The 21,823-nt window shown below is 35.2% G+C and overlaps 1 protein-coding gene across 1 annotated transcript in view; it reads right to left on the bottom strand.

Annotated features, from left to right (window-relative positions):
• Positions 1-4,240: 4,240 nt before the first annotated feature.
• Positions 4,241-21,823, bottom strand: part of CDH18 (cadherin 18) — a 159,245-nt gene continuing 141,662 nt past the window's right edge. The window contains exons 9-11 of the mRNA XM_066326304.1: positions 16,828-16,945; positions 7,011-7,262; positions 4,241-5,480 (exon numbers count right to left, since the gene is read on the bottom strand). Coding sequence (XP_066182401.1) covers positions 4,990-5,480; positions 7,011-7,262; positions 16,828-16,945 — 861 coding nt within the window. The 3' untranslated portion in view covers positions 4,241-4,989. The remainder of the gene's footprint in view (positions 5,481-7,010; positions 7,263-16,827; positions 16,946-21,823) is intronic.

Raw genomic sequence — 21,823 nt, 5'->3', positions numbered from 1 at the left:
TAAATATCCTTGTCTTCTTTTCTCTTCTGTGTCAACTAAGGATAATAACCATGGCTTTTACCACCAATCTGGATTCATTGATGTGCAACTCCCCAGTTTACTCATCTGGATAATGTATTCATCCTATAACACTGTATATCAGTTTCAGGACAGTGATGGCTGGAAGGGAACAGTTGCCACAAGTAAAAGTAATGAACCATTTAGCAGCTATACTGCAGTCTGTTGTAAAGTATCTTATGGTGTTTCTCTCCAACCCTATCCATCTATAGCAACAATCATGTTAGACAGTCTTTGAAATAGTAGCACAGCCAAGGGACTATACCAGGCATTACAGATCCAGTTCAAGTTCCAGTACTTTTTCTGACACTGGTCTCATTGATACAACTGTGTCACACCTGAGTCGTAAAGACACGGAGCACTTTTAGTTGTTCTGGTTCCTTGGTGAGTGTAGAATACAGGAGTGAAGACAAACCAACATGTTCTGGTTGTGATGAGGAATACAATAACCCATCACCATAGCAAAGAGCACATTTTATTTGAAAAATACGAATAAAAGATTTTGTCCCTTTTGTTTATTAAAAGAAAATGTAACAATTTCTATCAGCAACACTTGCATAAGGAGGTATACTTTACATTACTCTTTTGTTAAAAAAAATATATATATTTTTGGAGACTTTGGAAAAATAAGAATGGCCCAAAACTTGCAACACACTTCTAATGTTCCTTAGAATGCACTGTGCTATTTGTATGTACTGCAAGTACAAAGTCTTAGCACTTTATAATCCACAAAGTAATGCTAGGCAGCATAATTTCATTTCCTTCTTTGCATTCAGAATATTCCCTTTGTTACTCTTGTGTGAGCTTATGAGTTTGGTTAATTCCAGACTGGTCCAATTCTTATATTTTCTATAGGATGATTTAAAAAAATCTTAGACCCCAAACATTTTGTAGTTCCTTTTAAATACCAGAAATAATACTTTCCCATAGACATTTTCTTTCAGTATTCACAATTTAAACAACTGCATCAATTAGAATTAAAACTCAAAAATGTTTGCCGTTATTGTACTTTTCAAAGAAGAATGCAGAAAAATAAAGTGCATAACAGAGTGAAGTTACTTTCAACTTTTACAGTATTCTATGTGCATGTAATGAAAAGTAACACTGACAAACAAATTAATTTGTTTTCAATGTATGAATCTTAACCTAATACCAGCTGAATTGAAGCTCTTCCGTGTCTTTAAAGTGCATTAAACTACATTTTTGACAGGTTTTAGTTTGACAATATAGTATCACGTTTTTCAATTCTTATACTAACCATTTTTTCCAGATTATTTTCACTTGTCAAGATTACAGCATACTGAGCACCCTCACTATTACAAGAAAGAGGGTTTATTTGAAGGGATGTAACTAATTATTTTGGTGGAAATTTTAGTTGAATGGTTGATGTAGAAATCAAACTGTAAATAGAAAAGCCCTTAAGTATCACTTTGCATGTGCCATTTAACTCAGAATTTCCAGTTTAAGTCAAATTGGCAGTTTTCAGCCTTTAGTTGTTAAGCAGCAACAGGATTATTATTTAGGCTAATAGGAAAATATTTGAGAATATGAGTACACAAAAGATCTATGAAAGCTTTAAGCATAGTCTATATAATCAGACTTAACCATAAACTGAGAAAAAGTTTCCCATAATAATTTCACTGAATATATACTCTGTTTAAATCAGCAATGCTACAAAATGATTGTGCCATCCAGCATTAATTTTCTTTCACTTCAATCCAGGTCAACATAGAATTTCTCAAATATACTTTGAATTTGTTTTTAGGACACAAAGGACCAAAGGGGGGGAGGCGGGGGGAAGTGAGATTGGGATAATAAAACTGTAAACCTGTTATTTCTGCACTGTGAGGCCTTCTTCTGTGGCCCTGGAGATTTAATATTCTGTTATTTGTCATGCAAACAACACGACACTGTGATGTGTATTTGAATAAAACACGGTAAGCATAGCAAGCATGCAGACATATCATGGTAGAAAAGCACATCTGGCGATCACTGTGGGAAGGACATACCAAACAGGACACACCGCAGCATCACAGAAGCAGCGTCTCAATAACCCTGCAGAGTTTAAAGGGATTCAGGTTTCCTGGGGCACATGTGTTTCCTGGGATGCATGTGCTGTATAGCAGCAAAGAGAGCACCAGGAATGGTGAAAAGGGGATTATTATTTCTCTGAGATATTATTAACTTAAACTGACCATTAGCATAAGGAGTGACTAGTTGCTTGTGTCACTGCACTTCTGTTGCCTTTAAGCCGGAACACTCTGTGATGTAAATGAATAAATAAAAACAATGGCACAAACACTGCTTAAAACACAAAATACAATTGATTTTCCCTGCTTTGGTGTAGGGCCAGAGGGAATAGACATAAAGATAACTAATACCTCGTTCTCAAAACCATAATACAACAATGAATTAAATTTTCATGCAGCTGTGATACAAAGTATTATGGTAGTAATGCTGAAACATTTTGTTTTTAACACGCTACTCATACAGTATAAAAATTTAGATGTTGGCATAAAGCAAGTGTGAACTAAATAAAAAGAAAATTTCTCCTAACAAAATTGCACACTACTAGTTGTTTTATTTGGGACAAAACTGAAATATATCCTAGTTCTACCCTCAAAAAAGACAATAAAAGACAACCATTCTCAGCTTGTATGTAACTCTTACTGCATCTAACTTCACACTACAGTAAGAATTCCTTCTTAAATGCTTGTCTAAAAGATTCTGTATTTCATAAAAAGTATAAAAAATTAACACAAATTCTTAAACTACTTTCAAGTCATCAGCAGAGTATCTTAGGGTTCAGGTGTTTTTCCCTACTAAATTTTCCTGTGGGTTCAGATTCTGAAAGACAGAAGAAGCATTACAAATTTCAAACATAATAGTGTACTAAAAACAATTCTGGAGCTACAGTGCAACTAATAGTTTTTAGAGTGTAAAAGTTGCTTACAAAGCTACTTGGTATTTTTTTCCAGAAGGCTGTTTAAATCAAAAGTAGTCAACTACATCTCAGTAAAAGAAAAAAACAAAAAACTCCTCAAAGTAAACTGATCAGAAATTTCAGTCATGTCTAGGACCTATCTAACCACAGAGTAAAGAAAAGAAGGCTTAATGATCTAGTTCACCTATGTGGCTCACAGTAGATCAGCAATAAATATAGACCCTTCTTTACTAACCTGAATGTAAGTGACATGTAAAATGCAGAGGAAGCAATCTAGTGCATCATACAAATCTGTATTGCTCTGCATGCCAGACTGGAGAGTAAGAAAAAAGTACACAGCTTCTACTCTGGACAACTTTCCAATCAAATGCATACTGGCAGAAGTCCATTTCCCTAAAATGGAGCTACAATTAGAAGCAGAGGACTGTTAATAATGATTGTGAGTATTATAGGTCATAATCTCTCATGGGATATTATGAGTTCCTGGTCTTCTCACAGTATTATTACCAGAAAGACAAAGAACAGGTTAAAATTTCAAACGAAGGAAAGGAAAAATCAGAATCTGCTAGATGAGGTGCTAACTAGGCTGCTATGTTAAGCAGAACTGTTTAGCAGTTCTGCTGCAAAGCTAAAAAAAGAAAAAAAAAGCTGGATTAGGTGTTAAGCAGCCTGCTATGTTAAGAAGAACTATCATTTCTGCAATGCTACGAAGTTCCTAATGTAAGAAATCAATTTACTTAATCCATAGGAACCACAGTAATGAATGGTATATTTCCTTCACTGACATAAAATGCTCCTGTTCCCATGATGCTTGAAATAGGGAAAAACCATCTTGTTCTGCTGAGGTGGAAATTATTCTAAGAGAAATAAATACCAGTAGATTGAACTTAAAAGAAAAAAGCATCATCATCTTATTCTCTTTGCTTGAATTTTCGGTATCCCAATGTCTTACCAGCAGCTCTATTTTGCCTTTAGTCACACACAGAAATAGAAAAACATTATGAACTCTGGGTTTTAAACAGATTGTTATAGCTTCTGGATTCAGACTAGCAAAAGATTTAAAAAGCTTCAGCTCTTGACATAAGTGAAGCACAGTGAGCCAAACAACTGCATAGTTTAATGGTGCTGCCATTGTTGTTTTTATTGAAAAAGCCTATGCTTCTTCTGCTTCTCTGCATAAAGAGTACTTTGGGCCTATTCCATTTAGATGAATGATGTTCCCCATGAAAAGACGAAAAGACAAAAAGAAAGAGCACAACTCTGGAAACAACAGTTCCTCTAGCACAGAGTAACAGAGCAAGTCTGGGGTTGTGGGCTAGAACTGTGTTTGAGCTACAGATAATGATGCCCTCCATCTGTTAGCTGGTTATGGATGACAAGATTATGAAGGACATAATGACATGACAGCTTCTCAATGCAACCTGCTAAGTCAATAAGATTAAATCATCAAAGGACCATTTATTTTAGAGGACAGGTGTGGCTTATCGCCTCTGTAAAGGAAACAGACTGGTAGCACTTCTCACACTGATAGTAAACCTCATTGTCTACCTCACATTAGGATGACAAGGCCTAGAGCACTGCTAGAAATGCAACATCACAACCACCTGCAAGAGATTTGATCCTCTGTTAGCTTTCTTCTTAAACAATGATCATAAACTTACTGCAGCTTGGAGCTGTTACAAATATTGCAATAAAAATGTCATTTCTTGGCTTTACTTTAGGTATTGTTGCAGATAAGATACCAGAGACTTTAATGAGCAATTAAAAAAACAATACACAAGGGACAATAGATTCTTTTTTTCTGTATTTTCCAAAAATTTGACTTCCTTTCAATTGGAGAACCCAGTTTCAGATATGAAAAGGGCACTTGTTCTACAGTAACTGCATACAATTTACTCAGTTCCAAGTACTGTGTTCACTTTTTTCGTTACCACTGTTGTCATTATCTGTCCAGTTGTTTAGGAATTTCTCTGTTCTGGGAATTACAACTAAGTTGTTCTTTCTGGTTCTATTTCCCCATAGAGTTCAGCTAGCTTCTTGAACTCAGGTCCCCAGTCTCCAAGGTAATTATAATCCTGGTCAGAGTGTGTTGTTGCTGAATCCAGGGAGCTGATAGACCCAGCTTCTGATCTATGACCCTCATAGGCATATGTCTGCAGGGAGTCATACGGGGGCACACTGGGGTCCAGATCAGCCTCTGCCAGTCTTTGTTTAATGAACTCCTGAACATCTATACTGTCAAGGCTTGAGGAGGGATGATGCCTGGACAGAGGCTTCACTTCAGGACGAACATCCCTCCGGTATTTTAGCTCTTCAGCTGCAGATGGATTCCGCAGTGCTGTGATGTCAAATGCTTCTGTGTCTTCCTCTCCACCACCCTCATCATCGTATGTCACAACATTTTCCCGGACATCTTCCTCTGAAATGATCAAAGGCTCCTTCTTGCTACGTCTTAGGGTGACGAAAAGGACCACAATTGCTAAAGAGAAAACTGCAGATATTAGAGTAGGTTTAAAATTTACATCTGAATATATTACAGAAATAGCAGACACTAAGTCAAAAATATAGAGGTGCAATATTTTCAGGCTGATGTTTTCAGTACTGGTATTTGGTATCAGATGATACTTAGTTTTTTAGAGATCTCATAAAAGAGATAAATGGAGATAACATTCTTTCAGGTAAATTAAAAATGAGTAACTAAAGTTGACATTTTTCAGAAGCTTAATCCAGGGCTTTCAGTGCTTCATTAAAACCAATGTTTAGCATATAAATTGAATTACTATGTAAAAGGTTTATTTTTTTCTTATGAATATTCAATTTTCAGTAATCAAATACAAAATTACAAGATAAATGTACAACTACATATTTTAAAACAGCCTTATCACAAGAAAATACTGAAGTTAACTCTAAGGAAACTAGGTCTTAGAAAATGTAGTCTTTGGGAAAAAATTCCTCAAAATGTCCTCTCAGTTACATTGCAATTACTATTATTTCTTACCATCTCTATAAGAATGCAGAAAATCACATGAGTAGCACAGAGTCATATATGCAGCAAGTTGTGTCTCTGACAGGAAAAAATCCCAAACCAAAACCAACCACAATATTAACTAATGCATGAGACTGGAATTGGCCTGGGAAAATAAAAAACCTAAAAAGAGTCAAGAGAAAATGCACTTGCAAAGGCATTATTCTTATGAGTCTGCTTATAATCTCCTATACCCCTTGTCCCTGTGGATTATGTTGTGCATTCCTCTCAGTTTATTACACAAAGGTAATTAAGAAATGGCTTTTGTAGAGTGCTAACGATGCCTCTTACAGCATAATGCATTTCAAAAAGCATTGCCCATCTATTTTCTATAATTTTTCACACTGTTCAAGACATGGAATTAGAGTCAGTCTCTTTTTGAAATCTTTCCAAAAATCTGCAGTGCTAATTACTTGATAACCTCTGAAAAAAAAAAAAAATCTACTGGATTCCAGATAGCCACAAATGTACTTTAAAGGCATTTTTTTCCTATTAACTTTAGCTAAACTTTTCCCCTGTAATCACAGCTCTGTGTTAGCACGGCTGTGTTTCTAATTGCCTCCTACTACCAGGCAACCACTGGTTCAAAAAGCATACCACACTGAAACCCAGTGCCCTGCCAGATTCTGAGAGGCAGTGGAGGGATAGCACCACTCAGTGTGGATCCTATATTTTCTGAGCCTGAGAATTGCTAGCTCTTCCCAAGGGAAGCCTTTCAACTATTTTCTTTTTCCCTAAACACCCTTGAGTAAACAATATTCCTTTCCCATAACAACAGGTGTTGTTTGTTTTGCTATTTCTGTTACTTAGCCAATGGGAGAGGTGTCAGCCCTATGGACCAATAACGTGTGTCCTTAGCTCAGCGTTATAAAAGGGCTGAATGAACTGTAAATAAAGCCTTCTGATTTCTCCTGCCTTCTGACTGGAGTCAAGCATCTTTACTTTGTGTCCCATTGCCACAACTCAGCATTGCAAATGGCTTACCCAGGAGAATGACAATGCAGAGCAGGATGGCAATTAACGCTCCTGTGCTCAGGCCCGCTGAGGAGAGGAAAGCTTCAGCGTGGCAGGTTCTCACACGCCCGTCCCTCTCGCAGGCACAGACACGGATGGTGAGGGTGCTGCTGCTGCTGAGAGGAGGCATGCCGCCATCAGAAATCAGCACTGGGAGGTAATAGATGTCTTGGGTGGTTCGGCTGTATCTCCTTCGTCTTGTCAGGATACTGGCTGTATTATCTACAACATCGAAACCAGAGTAACATTTCAGTGAAGTGAAAAATAAATGAAAAAAAAAAAAGTTATTTACTGCTGGTTTCCCATCAAATGGAAGCATCAGGCATCTTAAAACTAGCCAGTCCTAATCTGTGAAAATGCACAATCTAGAATTAAAATTTGTCAGGAAGACTTTCTGGCCAATAGAAAAAAAAAGGGGAGGAGGTGGAAAGTAACTAACATTATATGAGTATTTAAAACTCTTGTATTTTTATTGGAATTTAAGTGGACTTTGACAAACATTTTGGGCCCAATTTCCACGTGTTCCATCCCAGTGTGGCACATATATATTTGTCCATTGGACAGATGCACACACATTTGAATGAAAGAGTTAAGTTTTTGTTTAAACTGGATAGAAGGTCTGTTTCAGGAGATTACTCTTCATGCTACACTTTCCATCAAATTGTGCAAAATTTTAAAACATTTTTTTACCCACTTTTGTCACATTTTATTTTGCATACCATCTGACAGTGATATTTAGAAAAAACTGATAATATCATCCCACATCAGTGTAATATCACAAGATAATATATTTAATAACAGGTTTCACACAAGAAATAAATATATGAACTGGGAAGTTATACCATTGCTACCATTGCTGCTAAGCCAAAAACTAAGCACTGAAGTCCTTTAGCTGTACTTCATCACGTCAGCAACACCCACAACCCCACACTTCACCCCTCCACACTCCCCTCATTTTGGAAATATCAAATATCCAGCATGGTGAGTTTGTTATAAATTCATTAAGCAGTGTTCTTTTCACTGGAGTGGGCACAATATAAGGTAGTTATTTGTTTGTTTGTTTGTTTGCTGTAGGCCTTGGAGTCCTGTGTCAAGTTTACTTCTACAAAGTTATGTTTTGATGACCAGCGACACCAGTCACTTATTATGCTGTTTATATTCATTCAAGTTACAGAACTTTGATGAAACCAGAATGAGGTGACCATATAATTCTTTAATCTTCAAAATTGTGACAGCACATAAGAATGTCATATTGTAGAAATCATATTTCCACAAAGATTATAAAATGTCCATGATATAACATACTTTGCATAGTTATTTGTTACACATACATCCTACCCCCAAAATATTGTGTATTTTATTTTTCTGGGCCAACTAGAACTCTCACATAGCACCCAAGCACAGTCACTGTTATTAACACACACCAGAGACCTTGCTCAGGCAATATGGACAAGAGTGCATTAGGTTTGTTTCCCGCCTCAGTATTATTCTGCAGATCCTTAAGCATCCCTAAATAGCCTCATGCATGCACCATGACACACTGTGGCGTGTAAATTCCTTTTGCAATATGGTAACAGTATGCTGTTGAGCTGCAATACAACTTCCACATTATTTTGTAAATTCAAAAGAGAAAACCCTCCTGATAATGAAATCTGGGTTCCATTGGGTTCTACACATGGTCAGGAGGAGGTACAAGGCCGAGGGCAGTGCTTGTTGCCTGTGACAGAAATTTATAAGAGTGAATGATCCAGATCATAGCTCCAGTAGAGCGATGAAAATGCTGGCTGACAACAAAAACATCAGAGGCTTTATATAATGAAGAAAAACTGAGGACTCCTGATCAGGGATCTTGCAGTAATGATAGAATTTTAGCACAGAGACTATTGGCAAAGATGTAGCAGAAAGAACATTGAGATGTGAGAATGTGTGCTATGAGGGTAAATATGGACAGATGGGAGGAAACTTGTGAGGAAAAAAAATAGTAAAGCTAAGAGAAAAAAGAAAAGAAGAGCAAAAATGGGGAAATTATACAATTATACAATTCAATGTTGAAGTGAAAAAATGTGGAAAAGCTATAATTAAACCATGCTTTACTGGGAGGAAGGCCTTGCCAAACAAAGAACTGATATTTTTATCCTGTACAGAATAAATACAAATTTCAAAAACAGACATTATTTTCTTTCAATGTTGTATTTGCTCATTCAATATTTAATTGTTTTTCTTGTATGGTTAACATTGCACAACTAAATATAAGATACAATAAAATATTGGTATAAAACACAATTAAAGGAGAAAGGGAACCAGTACAACATTTTTAATTTCAAAGAACTACCATAGTGATTTTTTGTTGTTTGTATTCTTTTGAGTAGTTAGTAGATTTCCGTTGAAACAGATGCTACATGACATACCCAGAAGTTTCTGTAGTAACATACCCAGTGATAAGCATTCTCAAAGAAACAGTGTAAAGCTTTTCCTTCAGTGAAATTTCCCAAATTTTAACACAAATAAAAAGTATGATCTTTCAGACATTGGCTTGGAAATTTTCTGTTCTCAATATCATCAGAGGTGTTAATTTTCATTATTATTGTATGACAGAATTATGGTAACATAGTGTATTGTGTTTACATATAAGTAAAATACTGGAAAGTATCTGAACTCTCACATACTATTTTGTTCTTATTAAATTTCTTAAAATATTTTAGAAATAAGATATCTGACATTTTTTCAAAAAAGGAAACTGTGTCTGGTTTTCCAAAGGTCACTGAGAATAAAGCAAAGCAGAAAACTATCAGAGCCAATCACATTGCCATAACAGAGAAATTACGTTCCTGATGTTCTAGTCAGAGCTCTGTTCTTGAGGACAATTATATGCAAAGGTATGCCAACAAAATTAATGGATAGAAAAAAATTAGTCAAACTGCAATACTGAATGCATCCTGACAACTATTCTGGTGTTCTGAGCTTTCAAATTTTAATTGCTTTTGTTCCTTATCAAAAACCATTATAGGAACATGTTGAGAGAAGGACTTGAAAGACGAAAACTTTTAAGAGCTTTGAACAGAACAAAAAACAAAAATCTTACAATCTGTAAAAGCTATAGGAAGCCAAGTACAAAGTCTGACACTGATGATCTAGAAAAGAGTTTATCGAAAAGGGGAAAAAGTTGTATCAACAGTAACAGTTTGAAAGGGAGCCAGGGGTTTATGTAGTGAGCAATTTCTTTCGTATCTGAAAAAAAGATACAGCAAATAGTCAGGGAAGGCAAGCATATAGGATAGCAGCAATAGCAATAGGATGATGAGAATAACAGATCTCATTCTTCTAGGCCTGGAAGGAAAGACTTTTTATCTCAATAGATTTAAATCGTGAACTTCACCACTGAGGAGTATGAAAAAATCCAGGACTCACTGGAGATTATAGGACTGACTGCTAAGGAAAATTAACAACCCTCACATAGGGAAAGAATGATACCTTGTGTTGTACATTGCTCCATTTAATGATCTAAACTTTCTAATGATCTAAACTTTCTAATGATCTAAACTCCTGCTTGGGCTGTTCTCTGCAAATATGTCAGGTAGAAGTTAAGATTCCTCTTAAGCGAATTTGAGGTTACCCATGGGAAGTGCTGCATGGCTGTAGCACAGCAACTCTTCACACTCTGAAGATGTCATAGTTTACTAAGCCACTGTATACAAGGCTGTGTACACTGTGTACAAGGCTGTTATCACAGTCTTTTTTCCATCATCTCTGCCTTTTTACATTGAGCTTCTGAGCTAAATAAAGAAAGGAGGGCATAAGAAAATCAGGGAAGCAGAGATACAATGATAACACCATGGGAAGTGACTCCTGGAGCATATTATAGGATGCTCATTTATTATTCACAATTTGACAATTCCTTTGACACATTATGCATTGAAAGCAGACACAAGAGAAATGGAAGTAAAAAAAAAAAAAAAAAAAAAAAAAAAAAAAAAAAAAAAAAAAAAAAAAAAGGTAAAATCCTGTTTATATCTTTGGGCATGTTTCAATTTTCAGTTCTGCTTGTATCCGCAGTTCAACTACTATAAATTTTCTGAGAAGTTATAAACTAATTAAAACCAAAGAAGATATATTGGAATGATTTGCATTTCTTACATTTCTAAAGTTGGAGCTGTTAATTTGTTTATGTGGGCTACATGACAGGCATTTCTGTTTCATTTCTTTATTGATAACTCTTGTAAATATTTTTTCTTTTTTGCTGGCTTCAAAGCTATTGCCAACAGGCAAAAAGCTATTATAAGTTTCTAGTTCAGTGGGTAGCAAAACTGAAAAGTAACATAGAACACATTTTTGGCCTGAAATATAGTTATTTGCTTATGGTTGGTTTGTGAATCACCAGCACGTTGCAGTCCAGAAAAGAAATGAGAGCATCTACACTATGCCCTAAACTGACTTTACGATCAATCTTAGAGTCAACTTTTTTAAATCAAAAAATTTTCAAAGATGTTCAGAGGAGTTCAGAAGACTGAAGAGGGAAAATGTCTTCCCTCTAGGGTAGCTGGTCCTGATTTTCTGTTATATTCATGGTAGAATTCCTTTTTAACTCTCATATGTTGATTCTATGATAATACCTACTTAGACATTCAATCCATCTACAGTAACAATACTTCTGTGGACTGTACTTACAGTCACCACGGGTGATGTTAACTTTGCACTTCCTCAGATATCTCTTCTCTCCAGTTACAACTTGTCTTGTTTGCAGGGTGATCTTTTACAGAAGGTCAGCAGTAACTCAGAGTAGCACATAACCAGAACAAGCACGACTCTGTGATGTAAATGAAAGCGGGAGCTATGTGGGTGTTTGCCCCTTGTGATGGGTTGCAAAGTGGGGACTTCAATCCAACCATTTTAACTACCAGTTTAGATGTTCTAGAACAGCTAAGACATGGTCTGTTATCTGGTATAATCATTTGCAACTTGAAAGCTCTGAAGTTAATTCACAGACACATTGTCCAATGTGGTAGGAAATAAGAAGGGCAGAGTGATTAACAGAAGGTTCCGTAAGAAATTCACACTGAGATGGGATCAATTACTCTCTGGGGGCTGTTCTCTTTCTAAATAGCAGCAATGATGAGTGAAATTGGTGACACAGGGAAAAAGATTAATATAAACCACAGGCATGGGTGGATGAATACATTAAACATTTTATACTGATGCCATTGAACTCATTGTGCTCTAGATTTTACAGAAAAACACGTCTCCACTTCTGTGGGTGTTAATGGATCTTCTGACACAAAATTAAGAAAATGGAATCTCCAGAATTATAGTGTCAGAAAAATGGCATACCTTTATTCCAATTCCAGAATATTCTCCATCACTGGGCAATAATCAAAGGGTCAGATCTTTGAGATAAGTGGGCAGAGGGGAAAAATAAATTGCAAATACTTTTTTTGATATGAACCCTTTGTCCTGAAGAAATAAAAGAAGAGGAGAACAAATGCTAAGCATTCTCCAGGGAGTTGTTCTTCACTGAAAGTAAGCTAAATTTAGTCTGCTATCAGAAGTCAGCAACCTCAATTCATTGAAATAAGAGAATGCACAGATCTTACTGGCAGTGTTGGGTGAATGTGTCCACTATCTTCATAAACCCTTCTTGTCCAGGAAATTTACAATATCACTAAGTGTCTATGGTAAACTGTATATCTTGTGATAAAAAAATAGCACCAGCATAGCAGTGCTTTACAGCGCAGAAATTTCTTAAATGTTCTAAGTGAATGGTTTTCTGAGGGTTCAATTTTTTTTCATCTCTTGAAAAGTATTATGTAAGTTCTGAAAGAGAAGTGTGTCTACATATTAAGGCTTGTAAAAATTATAATAATGACATGTTCAGATGCCTTTTCCATCAAACTAAAACATTTTGAAAAATATATCCACAATTCTTTAAGCATCTCGAAAAATATTATTAATTTTTGTGGAAGAAAAAAAAAAGTAAAAGTCTAGAATTCAATACATAGAAACAGATCTATTGGAAAGAACTTCTGTAGTCTTTATTCTGATTTCGCAACAGAAGAGGTTTTAGCCCCATCTTGCTCTAGGAAGTTTTTAATGGGATACGCAAAAGTAGATATTTCTGATTAGGCAAAAAATACAAGTTTATGAAATTAGAAAAAGGATTACAAAATTATCTATTAAAATATCCTAAAAAATAAAGCGAGGAGAACACAGACGACAATGAAATAAGTTATGTAAAATCTGATCTATATAAAAGCACAGTGGAAAATGCATTTGGTTTCTCAGGTTTTAATAGAAATTGTAACATTTTTCTAGGCAGAATAAATTGTAAACAACCCTGTTTTCATTGAAAGGCTTTCATAAGCACAATTCACAAACAAAAAAGAAAGGTTTCTTCTCTGGGTTTGCTCTCTAAAGCTGCAGAAAATTATTACAACTTAATGCATTTTCTTTGTATAACAAAGAAATTCTTTTCCAGTCCTTGTTCTGCCTAGCTTACATGAGCACAGATACTGCACCACTTTGTTGTCTCTCCTCTTGTTCATACTTGTAAGCCTGTACCCTCTCTGAACAGTACTTTTAAAATATGTAATAAAGCTCAAATAGCAACAAAGAATCTCTTGTACCTTAAGAATATAATAGAGAAAAACTTATCATATTCTGTATTTTCCTTTTTTTTTTTTTCTTTCAAATGAAAACAGTAGCACAAACAGACTACAGAGGGCGATCCAAGGAACTCCTAATTTTGCTGGATGTTATATTCGGTATAGCCTTGTGACTCTACCCTGACCTACATTTCCCTGAGGGTTTTAAGCTCTGCATTATGAGGGTGAATATTCCACAAAGGGAGATTTTTTTATTGTATTTTAGAAAATGCACAAGTTAACGCCCAAGAGATAAAAGTTTAACTGGCCAAATGATCAATTATATGGACTGAGTCTTTAATACCTATTTAGTATTAAACAGGTATTAAAGTATACCTATTTGCTGAAACCATAGAATATTATTGAGCTGAATCATACACACACTGGGATTGTATATTGCTGCAGTCTATACAGGTATATAGGAACAAACTACAGAATCCTATGCTTGTATAAGCCTTAGATTTCACTCAAAGTGCATAGATACGAACATAAATATTTTAAGATCCAGTGCACTGCTGTGGAGTAAACTGATAATAAAGGAATAGGGGCACATTAATGCAGAAGTATATTTGGAGTCCAAGAACAAAATTCTGGTTTTTGGGTTATGAAAACAAGGGGAAAAATGTCTACTGATATTCTAATGAAATGCAGCGTTTCTCCTGAGGAAATAAAAAGGAGAGGATGACTAAATTAGAAGGTGACTTCAAGAGAAATACAGTTTTGTAGAGACAGATAGAACTACTACTGACTACCATTTTCTATGTGAAATCAAGAATTTGGGTTTTATATCATTCTGCAAAACATTATAAAAAAATCTCAGAAGGCAAGATTTGTAGGTTTTTACTTCAAAAACATAACAAACAAACAAATAAAACCCTCCCAGAATGCCAGCCTTTATAGAATTTGGAAATTCAGAGGTAAAAATAGCCGTTGTCTTCTGTTCAGAGCATTCTGATTGTTTTTAATGCCTGATGCTGAAAAACATAAGTTTTCAGAAATCAAAACTTTTCACAGATGAATGAAAAACCTTTTCTGCCCACCTTCTTTCTGCTATTTTCTAGAATAAAAAGCAACAAAAAAAAATCTGGTTTTGAATAGAAGTAGATGAGAAATATGAAAGCTGTAAATGCTCAATAGCTGCATATTGTGCATGTACTTCATAGGTGTTTCACTAATATTTTATGTATAGACTGTGTTTAAACAACAAATTTAAAGTGCCTTGTACCAAGTAAAATCATAACGATGCATTTGCTTTTATAATAAATTTCTTGTTATGAATTGAGTTAAACAGTCATTTTTAATTATATGGCCAGTTTGGAAGTTGCATTTTTTGGAGCCTCTGTATGTGTGAGAAGACTTATGCAAGATGCTGTAGGAAGTGCAAAATTGTGTAGTTCATTAGGTGAAATAAAAACATAATGCACAATAGGCTTTTACCTTAAAAGACACCCTTTTCAGTTCCTTCCTCTACTTCTCCCCTTAAAATCCAATCTAGGGTAGTCCAAACATTGCTTTCAGCTGTGGACTAAGTCATTGCTCTCTAATCTTGGGAAAGTAAAAAAAGAAGCAGCAAATGCTTCCATCCAAAGTTAAATATTTCTATCCAAAACATGACATTGCTGCATCAAATGTTTGTTAGAAGTTCGTGCCCTCTTATCTATGTATCTATGTATCTATGTATCTATGTGGTTAAATAACTTATGTAGAAATGAACACACATAATACAGATCCAGCTTTAAATATGTTCAAAACCATAAAATATCAACTTTATTACAAACCACTATTTTAGCAGAACTATTTAAAAAAAACCTTCTTGATATAAATATCTTGTACTGAAATGCACACAGTCTTTTGCATGAGATCACAGTCAAGGAATTCATGGGAAAGACAGACTAAAATACAGAAATATGTAATGGTACCTCTCCTTCATTTCAGGAACAACAGTCTGGCTTTTCTTATAATGTTCCATCACAATCTGAGTGGGATTGATATATTAATCTCAGAAAATACTGGAGTCTCACTTAGGGAATATTTTTTATATATTAATTAGTGCTTCAATATTTATTATTGTTTATTAATATTGGTATATATATATATATATTGACCTCTTCTGGAACTTGAATATGAAATCAATTTATGTATTCTAAAACAATAGCATGATTTTTTTTCTGCTGTAATTATAGCTAAGCACTAGAAGAGATTATTTAGGAAGATTATACATTCCCCTTCCCTGATCGATTTTGAAAATAAATAAAAAAAGTCTGATGAATTGTTTCAATATCACTGTATTTACCTAATATATCAATGATGGAGTTAAAGCATTGCATAGGACTAGTGATCTGTAAGATCTCAAAATGCATTCCACAGCAGGACTACAAATATATAACTGTAAAATAAAGCAAATCCCACACACTTCCACACAGGCAGGCAAAGAAAACTCCACAATATACACATACACAAAATCTCAAGAGGAAAGTTTAGACAAACATTTAAAGTTTACTCTTATTTTCATCAGGTTGCAAAGTGGATACCACAAGGTAATAATTGATCAAGAGCAAGGCTGATTTAGGTTTGGAGTTTTTCACTCAAGAAATGTTCAGAAACACTTGTTTGAGAGACTCTGAGGGCTGTTTTCCTTCTGGGTCTACCTGTTATACATTTCTGATTGCAATGTTTAGGCACACTTTCCTAGGAACGTCATGAAGCAATAGACTATCATCTAGGAACCAGAGAAGGACCTGCTCCTGATGTCATATCTGTAAAAGTAAGCATGAATTCCAATTTTTATGCCCCTTAGGTTTCTTTTTTCTTCTTTAAGCAATAATTGTCTATAACCTTGATAGTACCCAATCAGTGCTATTCACCTAAAAGTAGGCCAAAGTTACATACTTTTCATTAATCCACTTTTCAAAAGCATTCCTGAAAGTATGATGTATAAATGTTAAAACAAAGTAGAATACAAATCCAAAGGACAATCTTCGATTCATAGTCTGCAATATATTTGGTACCCATGTCCTTGATATCCAACAGCTCAGTGATGGTAAATTACTTTCCCATTTCTGTCAGGCAATGCATGGAAATTGCTCTGTTCAATTGAGACATCCCAGGCAAAACAGAAGCCCATTTCTTTGAGATTTAGGAATTTTATTTACCTTCATTGTTCCTTAGAGTAAAGTTGGGATTCAAAGAAAGCCCTTCATCAAGAGAAAAATGGAATCTTGCACCATTTGCAGAGTTATCTTTGTCAGTAGCAGCGATAGTCTGAATTACCTGAAATAAAAATTAACAGTGAATATGTTGAAATTTGAACTTGACACATTTAGTACCTGACCTCAGCAGGATGCTCAAGTTTACCTTATTTTAATTTTCTACTTGACTGCTGCTGAATTCAACAGATAAAATGACTCGGTCAGTAACTATATTTCTCCAGCAGGAAATATTTTAGGAACCACACTTCAGAGCCAGATAAAAGCATCTAAAGGACCTATATTTTCTGATGTTTTGATATGGTCAGGACCTGGTGTAGAGATTTTCACCATCTGAACTGTATCCTGCTGACTTCCTGAATTATAGTTTTAGCTGAATATCTGTTTTTATGGAGCCAAAAGACAGGCTGAATGGAGATGGTCTATGTGAGGGGTCATCTGCCTGCTGTCCTAATAATTAAATTTACTACAATATTGGTTAGGAAAAACAATTAACTAAAATATTTCTATTAACCATATTTCTACTAAAAAATTCCTGTTAAGAATCAGTTTTAAATTACCAGAGAAAAAACTAGGAATAACAGCAGCCACTTCTGGCTTTAGTTTAGTTTGCCCAAAAAGCAACAGAACTGGATGCAGCCAGAACCATGTCTGAGAGAGGTATTTTTGAAAGGTAGGACCTTTTCCTTCAAAAGCCCTGGTGGTTTTTAAAATTTACTTTCAACTAAAATTGATCTAAGCTCTTGGAATGTGGAACTAAACAGTATTTCTACCTCAGCTTTCATTTTCATGCTGGGTCTTGAAACTCAAGTGCTAAAGTGGAATCCAATAAAAGTTGTTCCTGTGATACAGGCAACGAAGCCCACACAGACTGCTGCACAGAGCTGATAGATATCCTGAGGGAAGGATAAAAGGGGGAGGGAAAGTGCTCTTTTCGTAAGAATTTTTCTGTTCAGTGTTCAGCTATAGTCTGTCTGGACTGAACCTGAAACATAAACTCTACAGACTCCAGTGGCTTGGTCTGTTTTAGAACTGAAAGACGCCACTGAGTTCTCTACCTCCGTTCACACAAGAGAAGCAAAACAAATATATTTTTTAAACCGTGTTCTGGTTTGTTCTGGGATAATCAATTTTCTTCACAGTAGCTGGTATAAGGCTGTGATTTTGATTTGTACTAGAAAAAATGTTTCTGTCATTGCTGAGCAGGGCTTGCACAGTGTCAAGGTCTTTTCTGTTTCTTGTACTGTCCCCCCTGCCAGGGGCTAGGGGTGTAAGAAAATCTGTGAGGGGACACAACCAGGGCAGTTGACCCCAAGTGACCAAAAGGATTTTCCATACCATATGATGTCATGCTCCCTTGCATGGTGGAAGAAGAAGGAAGGAGGGGATGTTTGGAGTGATGGTGTTTGTCTTCCAAATTCAGCGTTGCTACATGTGATGTTGCTCTGCTCTCCTGGAGATGGCTGAACACCTGCCTGCCCGTGGGAAGTGGTGATTTCCTTGCTTTGCTTTGCTTGCATGTGCAGCTTTGGCCATACCTATTGCACTGTCTTTATCTCAACTCACAAGCTCTCTCACTTTTACTTTCCTGATTCTCTTTCCCATCCCACTGGTGGGGGAGTGAGCAAGTGGATGTGTGGGGATGAGTCTCCAGCTGGGGTTAAACCATGACAACTCAATAGGCTATAATGCTTATTCCATTTAATATATACAATAAAGTACATTGCATGGAATATATACATATGAGAAAACTAACAGTAGTTATGATGGTTGCCAATAATATTTTACTGGTTTGTTATAATACTTTTTGCTGAAGTGGAGCAGATCAGTCTGAAAATATCTGAAATATCTGTATTTCAGATTGCAAAGTCATGGCAATACTGGTTTAAAATTTTGGCAAAAGCTAATTTTTCACTATTGAATTTTGCAAGGTGACACAACTGTTAATGAAACTACCATGTCAAACCAGAAATATAGGATTTTCTTACCTATATATATTTAGTTCATAATGTTGAAATGGTATTTGGCACAGTGGGACAAAAAAAAAAAAAAAGGGTGATAGAAGGCTATGTTCAAAAGAATAAGTTTCTGTTATTGTTCAAATACTAAAAAATGCCATTAAATACCGTACACATCTTTAAAAACTTCACCTAAGACCATAAGAAAAAATATTATTTTATTAATTTTTTAAAAAAAATCTCAGTGTTGTTTCTCAGTGAAATATGAGTCAATTTGCCACGCAGCTTTGGCTTTTATTTGACAGCATAGTGGATAAATTTTCATCCTGTTGCCCTATTCTACATAAAACATTCAGTGACATTTTACAAAATGCTGCTTCAAGAGCATGCCATTCTGCAACAAAAATATCTTTGATCAAGGCCTCAATGACACATGACTAGTGTAAGAAGCATTTGGTTTTAAGACTAAATTTATAACTCAAAATATACTGTCTATATTCCCTGATTTCACACATTTAAATTCAAGTATGCCCTGAATTCATGAATGTATGTAAAAATTATTGCACCACATGGTACAAAAGTTATGCTTTTTCACATAGAAAATATATATTGTATGCTTACTAGGACAGGTCAAAACATTAGAGACTTGATTTTAAACAGAAAGTTCACACATTTTCAGAAAATATTTTTAAGCCATTCATTCAGCAGTGAGAAACAAAAGTATGTGTCATCTTGACACCCAAATGTACTATAAACTCTTTTCTAATTAATTGGCAAAGTACTTAATAGCCTATTAGCAGACATTAACATGTACCTTGCCGAGCCTGATTAAAACAAAAATGTAGACACATAATCTCAACTTCAGCAAAGCCCACCTGACAACACTGATAGGAAGAAATTGAAGGGTCATGAAATTTTTTGAAAGGCAAGATGTGATGAGAAAAGAGAATTTCAAGAACTGAGGAAAACTAATTGAAGAGGACAGAGAGCAGGTGCTAAATTCCATTCAGAATAATCTTAGAATTGAATCAATAAACAAGCAAATATACACATGAAAAACACATAGCAGAGACATTCCTTGCCAGCTAACATTGATTTCCTTTTTGGAAGATGGCAAAATGTAATTTTCCTACATTGGCTAAATTTCACAGTCATTCACAAAATCAGTATATGTTGAGAAGTCAGTGTTCTTCAAGTCTGAATGCCATCTAAGATCAAATCATGGCTACTTCATCTACTTTAATGTATAATATCAACCGGCTTCACTTGGATTCTCTTGCAGATGCTTAGTCTATCTTCTCAACCATATGATTACTAAGTGACTAAACCTGTCACATCAGCATGGAAAAAATTGTCTCCTCATAACCGTTTTTTTTTGCATGCCTTAGTTTTGGTCATTTAAACATAAGGCTTAAGCATTAAACACTTGAAGCTTTTTTTTTTTTTTTTTTTTTTTTTTTTTTTCCCAAGAAATAGAGCAGTGGAGGGGAAAAAGCAGGAGACAGGCTCTGCAAATAGATGATTCCATTCTCTAGAAAGGTCTTCTGATAATTAACAAGAAAACACAAAAAGTCTTTCAGTGACTATCTACTGGTTAGTTTATCTAACATAAAATTTTCAAAATCGATGTGCTGAGGAAAAAAATAATGAATCTTACAAGACAGTGCAACATGGAAGCCTAAGTCAGGCAGATGTCCCCAGCAGTACAGAACTTGTAATTTAGGCATAAGTCTTATGAAACATTCTCACAGGATGTTGGATAAAGTTATACTGTATTTTCAGTGAACCACTCAGCTAGGAACTCTTTTTAGCCTATGGAACACTTGTCTTCTTCTGCAGTTTATTTGCCCCTCCCTAATATTTGTTGAACACTATTAACTTTTTTCTTTCCTTAGACTAGATGGTAATATCTGAGCAGAAGACGTGTACTTTTGTGTTTTGTTTTGGCTTTCGCTTAAAATTGTGTTACAATTTTTCTGAAATCTTGTTGTGAAATGCAAATAAAAAATGGTTCATAACACATATGTTAAGGAGCCCTGTTAGCTGAAGAGTACAACATCAAGCTAGTCCAGCCTTTGCTATTAAACTACAGCTTCTAGAATCCCTTACGGTGGCACTAATCTCGGGTGTTAAATGCAGTTTTGCCGAAGTCAGGAGTCATTCACATGTGCAACAGTAGCTCAGGGAAAAGCACAAGGCCAACCCAAACAGTGAGCAAATGCTACAGCATGCCTTAAAGATCTTTCCCACAAATTATCATTTGTAAAACTACTATTAGAGAATTAAAAATTCACTACAAAATATTAGGTACTTACCAGCAACAACAGCCCCAGAAAATATTTCTGTGATAGCTTCATTGCATATTTTACCTTATTATTGGTTATAAGAATTTAACATTTATTGCTAAGTTATGTAATTACAAAAATATCAGAAAAAAGTTGAAATCAGTTGCAACTAATGCTTAAAAATGCTTTCCTTATGTTAGTTTTTTACACATTCTAATTTTTCTATATTTGCCTTTATTTGAGGTTTTCAGAACATTATTTTTACTTTAATAAGTATTTAATAAGATATATTCAGCTCACAGACAGACCTACTTGGATTTTCTAGTGTCTCTATAAGAGCACTGAAGAACACTATACAGTCATTAGATAAGAGGGAAGGTCCTTATCTAATGATATGCTCTCAAGACAGGAAATAGGATCTCTTCTGTAAATTGTATATTTCACAAGGAGAGAAAGCCACAGTGATTTCCTGCTTATTCTGGGCCACTTGTTGATCAGTGTAATAATATATGTCTTATAAAGAGTATGTTTATCAGCCCACCAAATCCAATTACGATATTGAATTGTTCAAAGAAGAAAAGAGGAAGGGCTGATGTTAAAGACCTTCCAATACTCAGTAGCCAGGCAATACAAGGATAAATGAAATTCATTATACATAGACATAAAGTCTTAACACACAATAATGATCTCTGATCTGAC

Source organism: Sylvia atricapilla, chromosome 1 (assembly GCF_009819655.1).
Source record: "Sylvia atricapilla isolate bSylAtr1 chromosome 1, bSylAtr1.pri, whole genome shotgun sequence".
NCBI classification, from domain to species: domain Eukaryota; kingdom Metazoa; phylum Chordata; class Aves; order Passeriformes; family Sylviidae; genus Sylvia; species Sylvia atricapilla.
The sequence above is the reverse complement of the archived record's forward strand: the minus strand, read 5'-3'. Positions and strand labels throughout refer to the sequence as shown.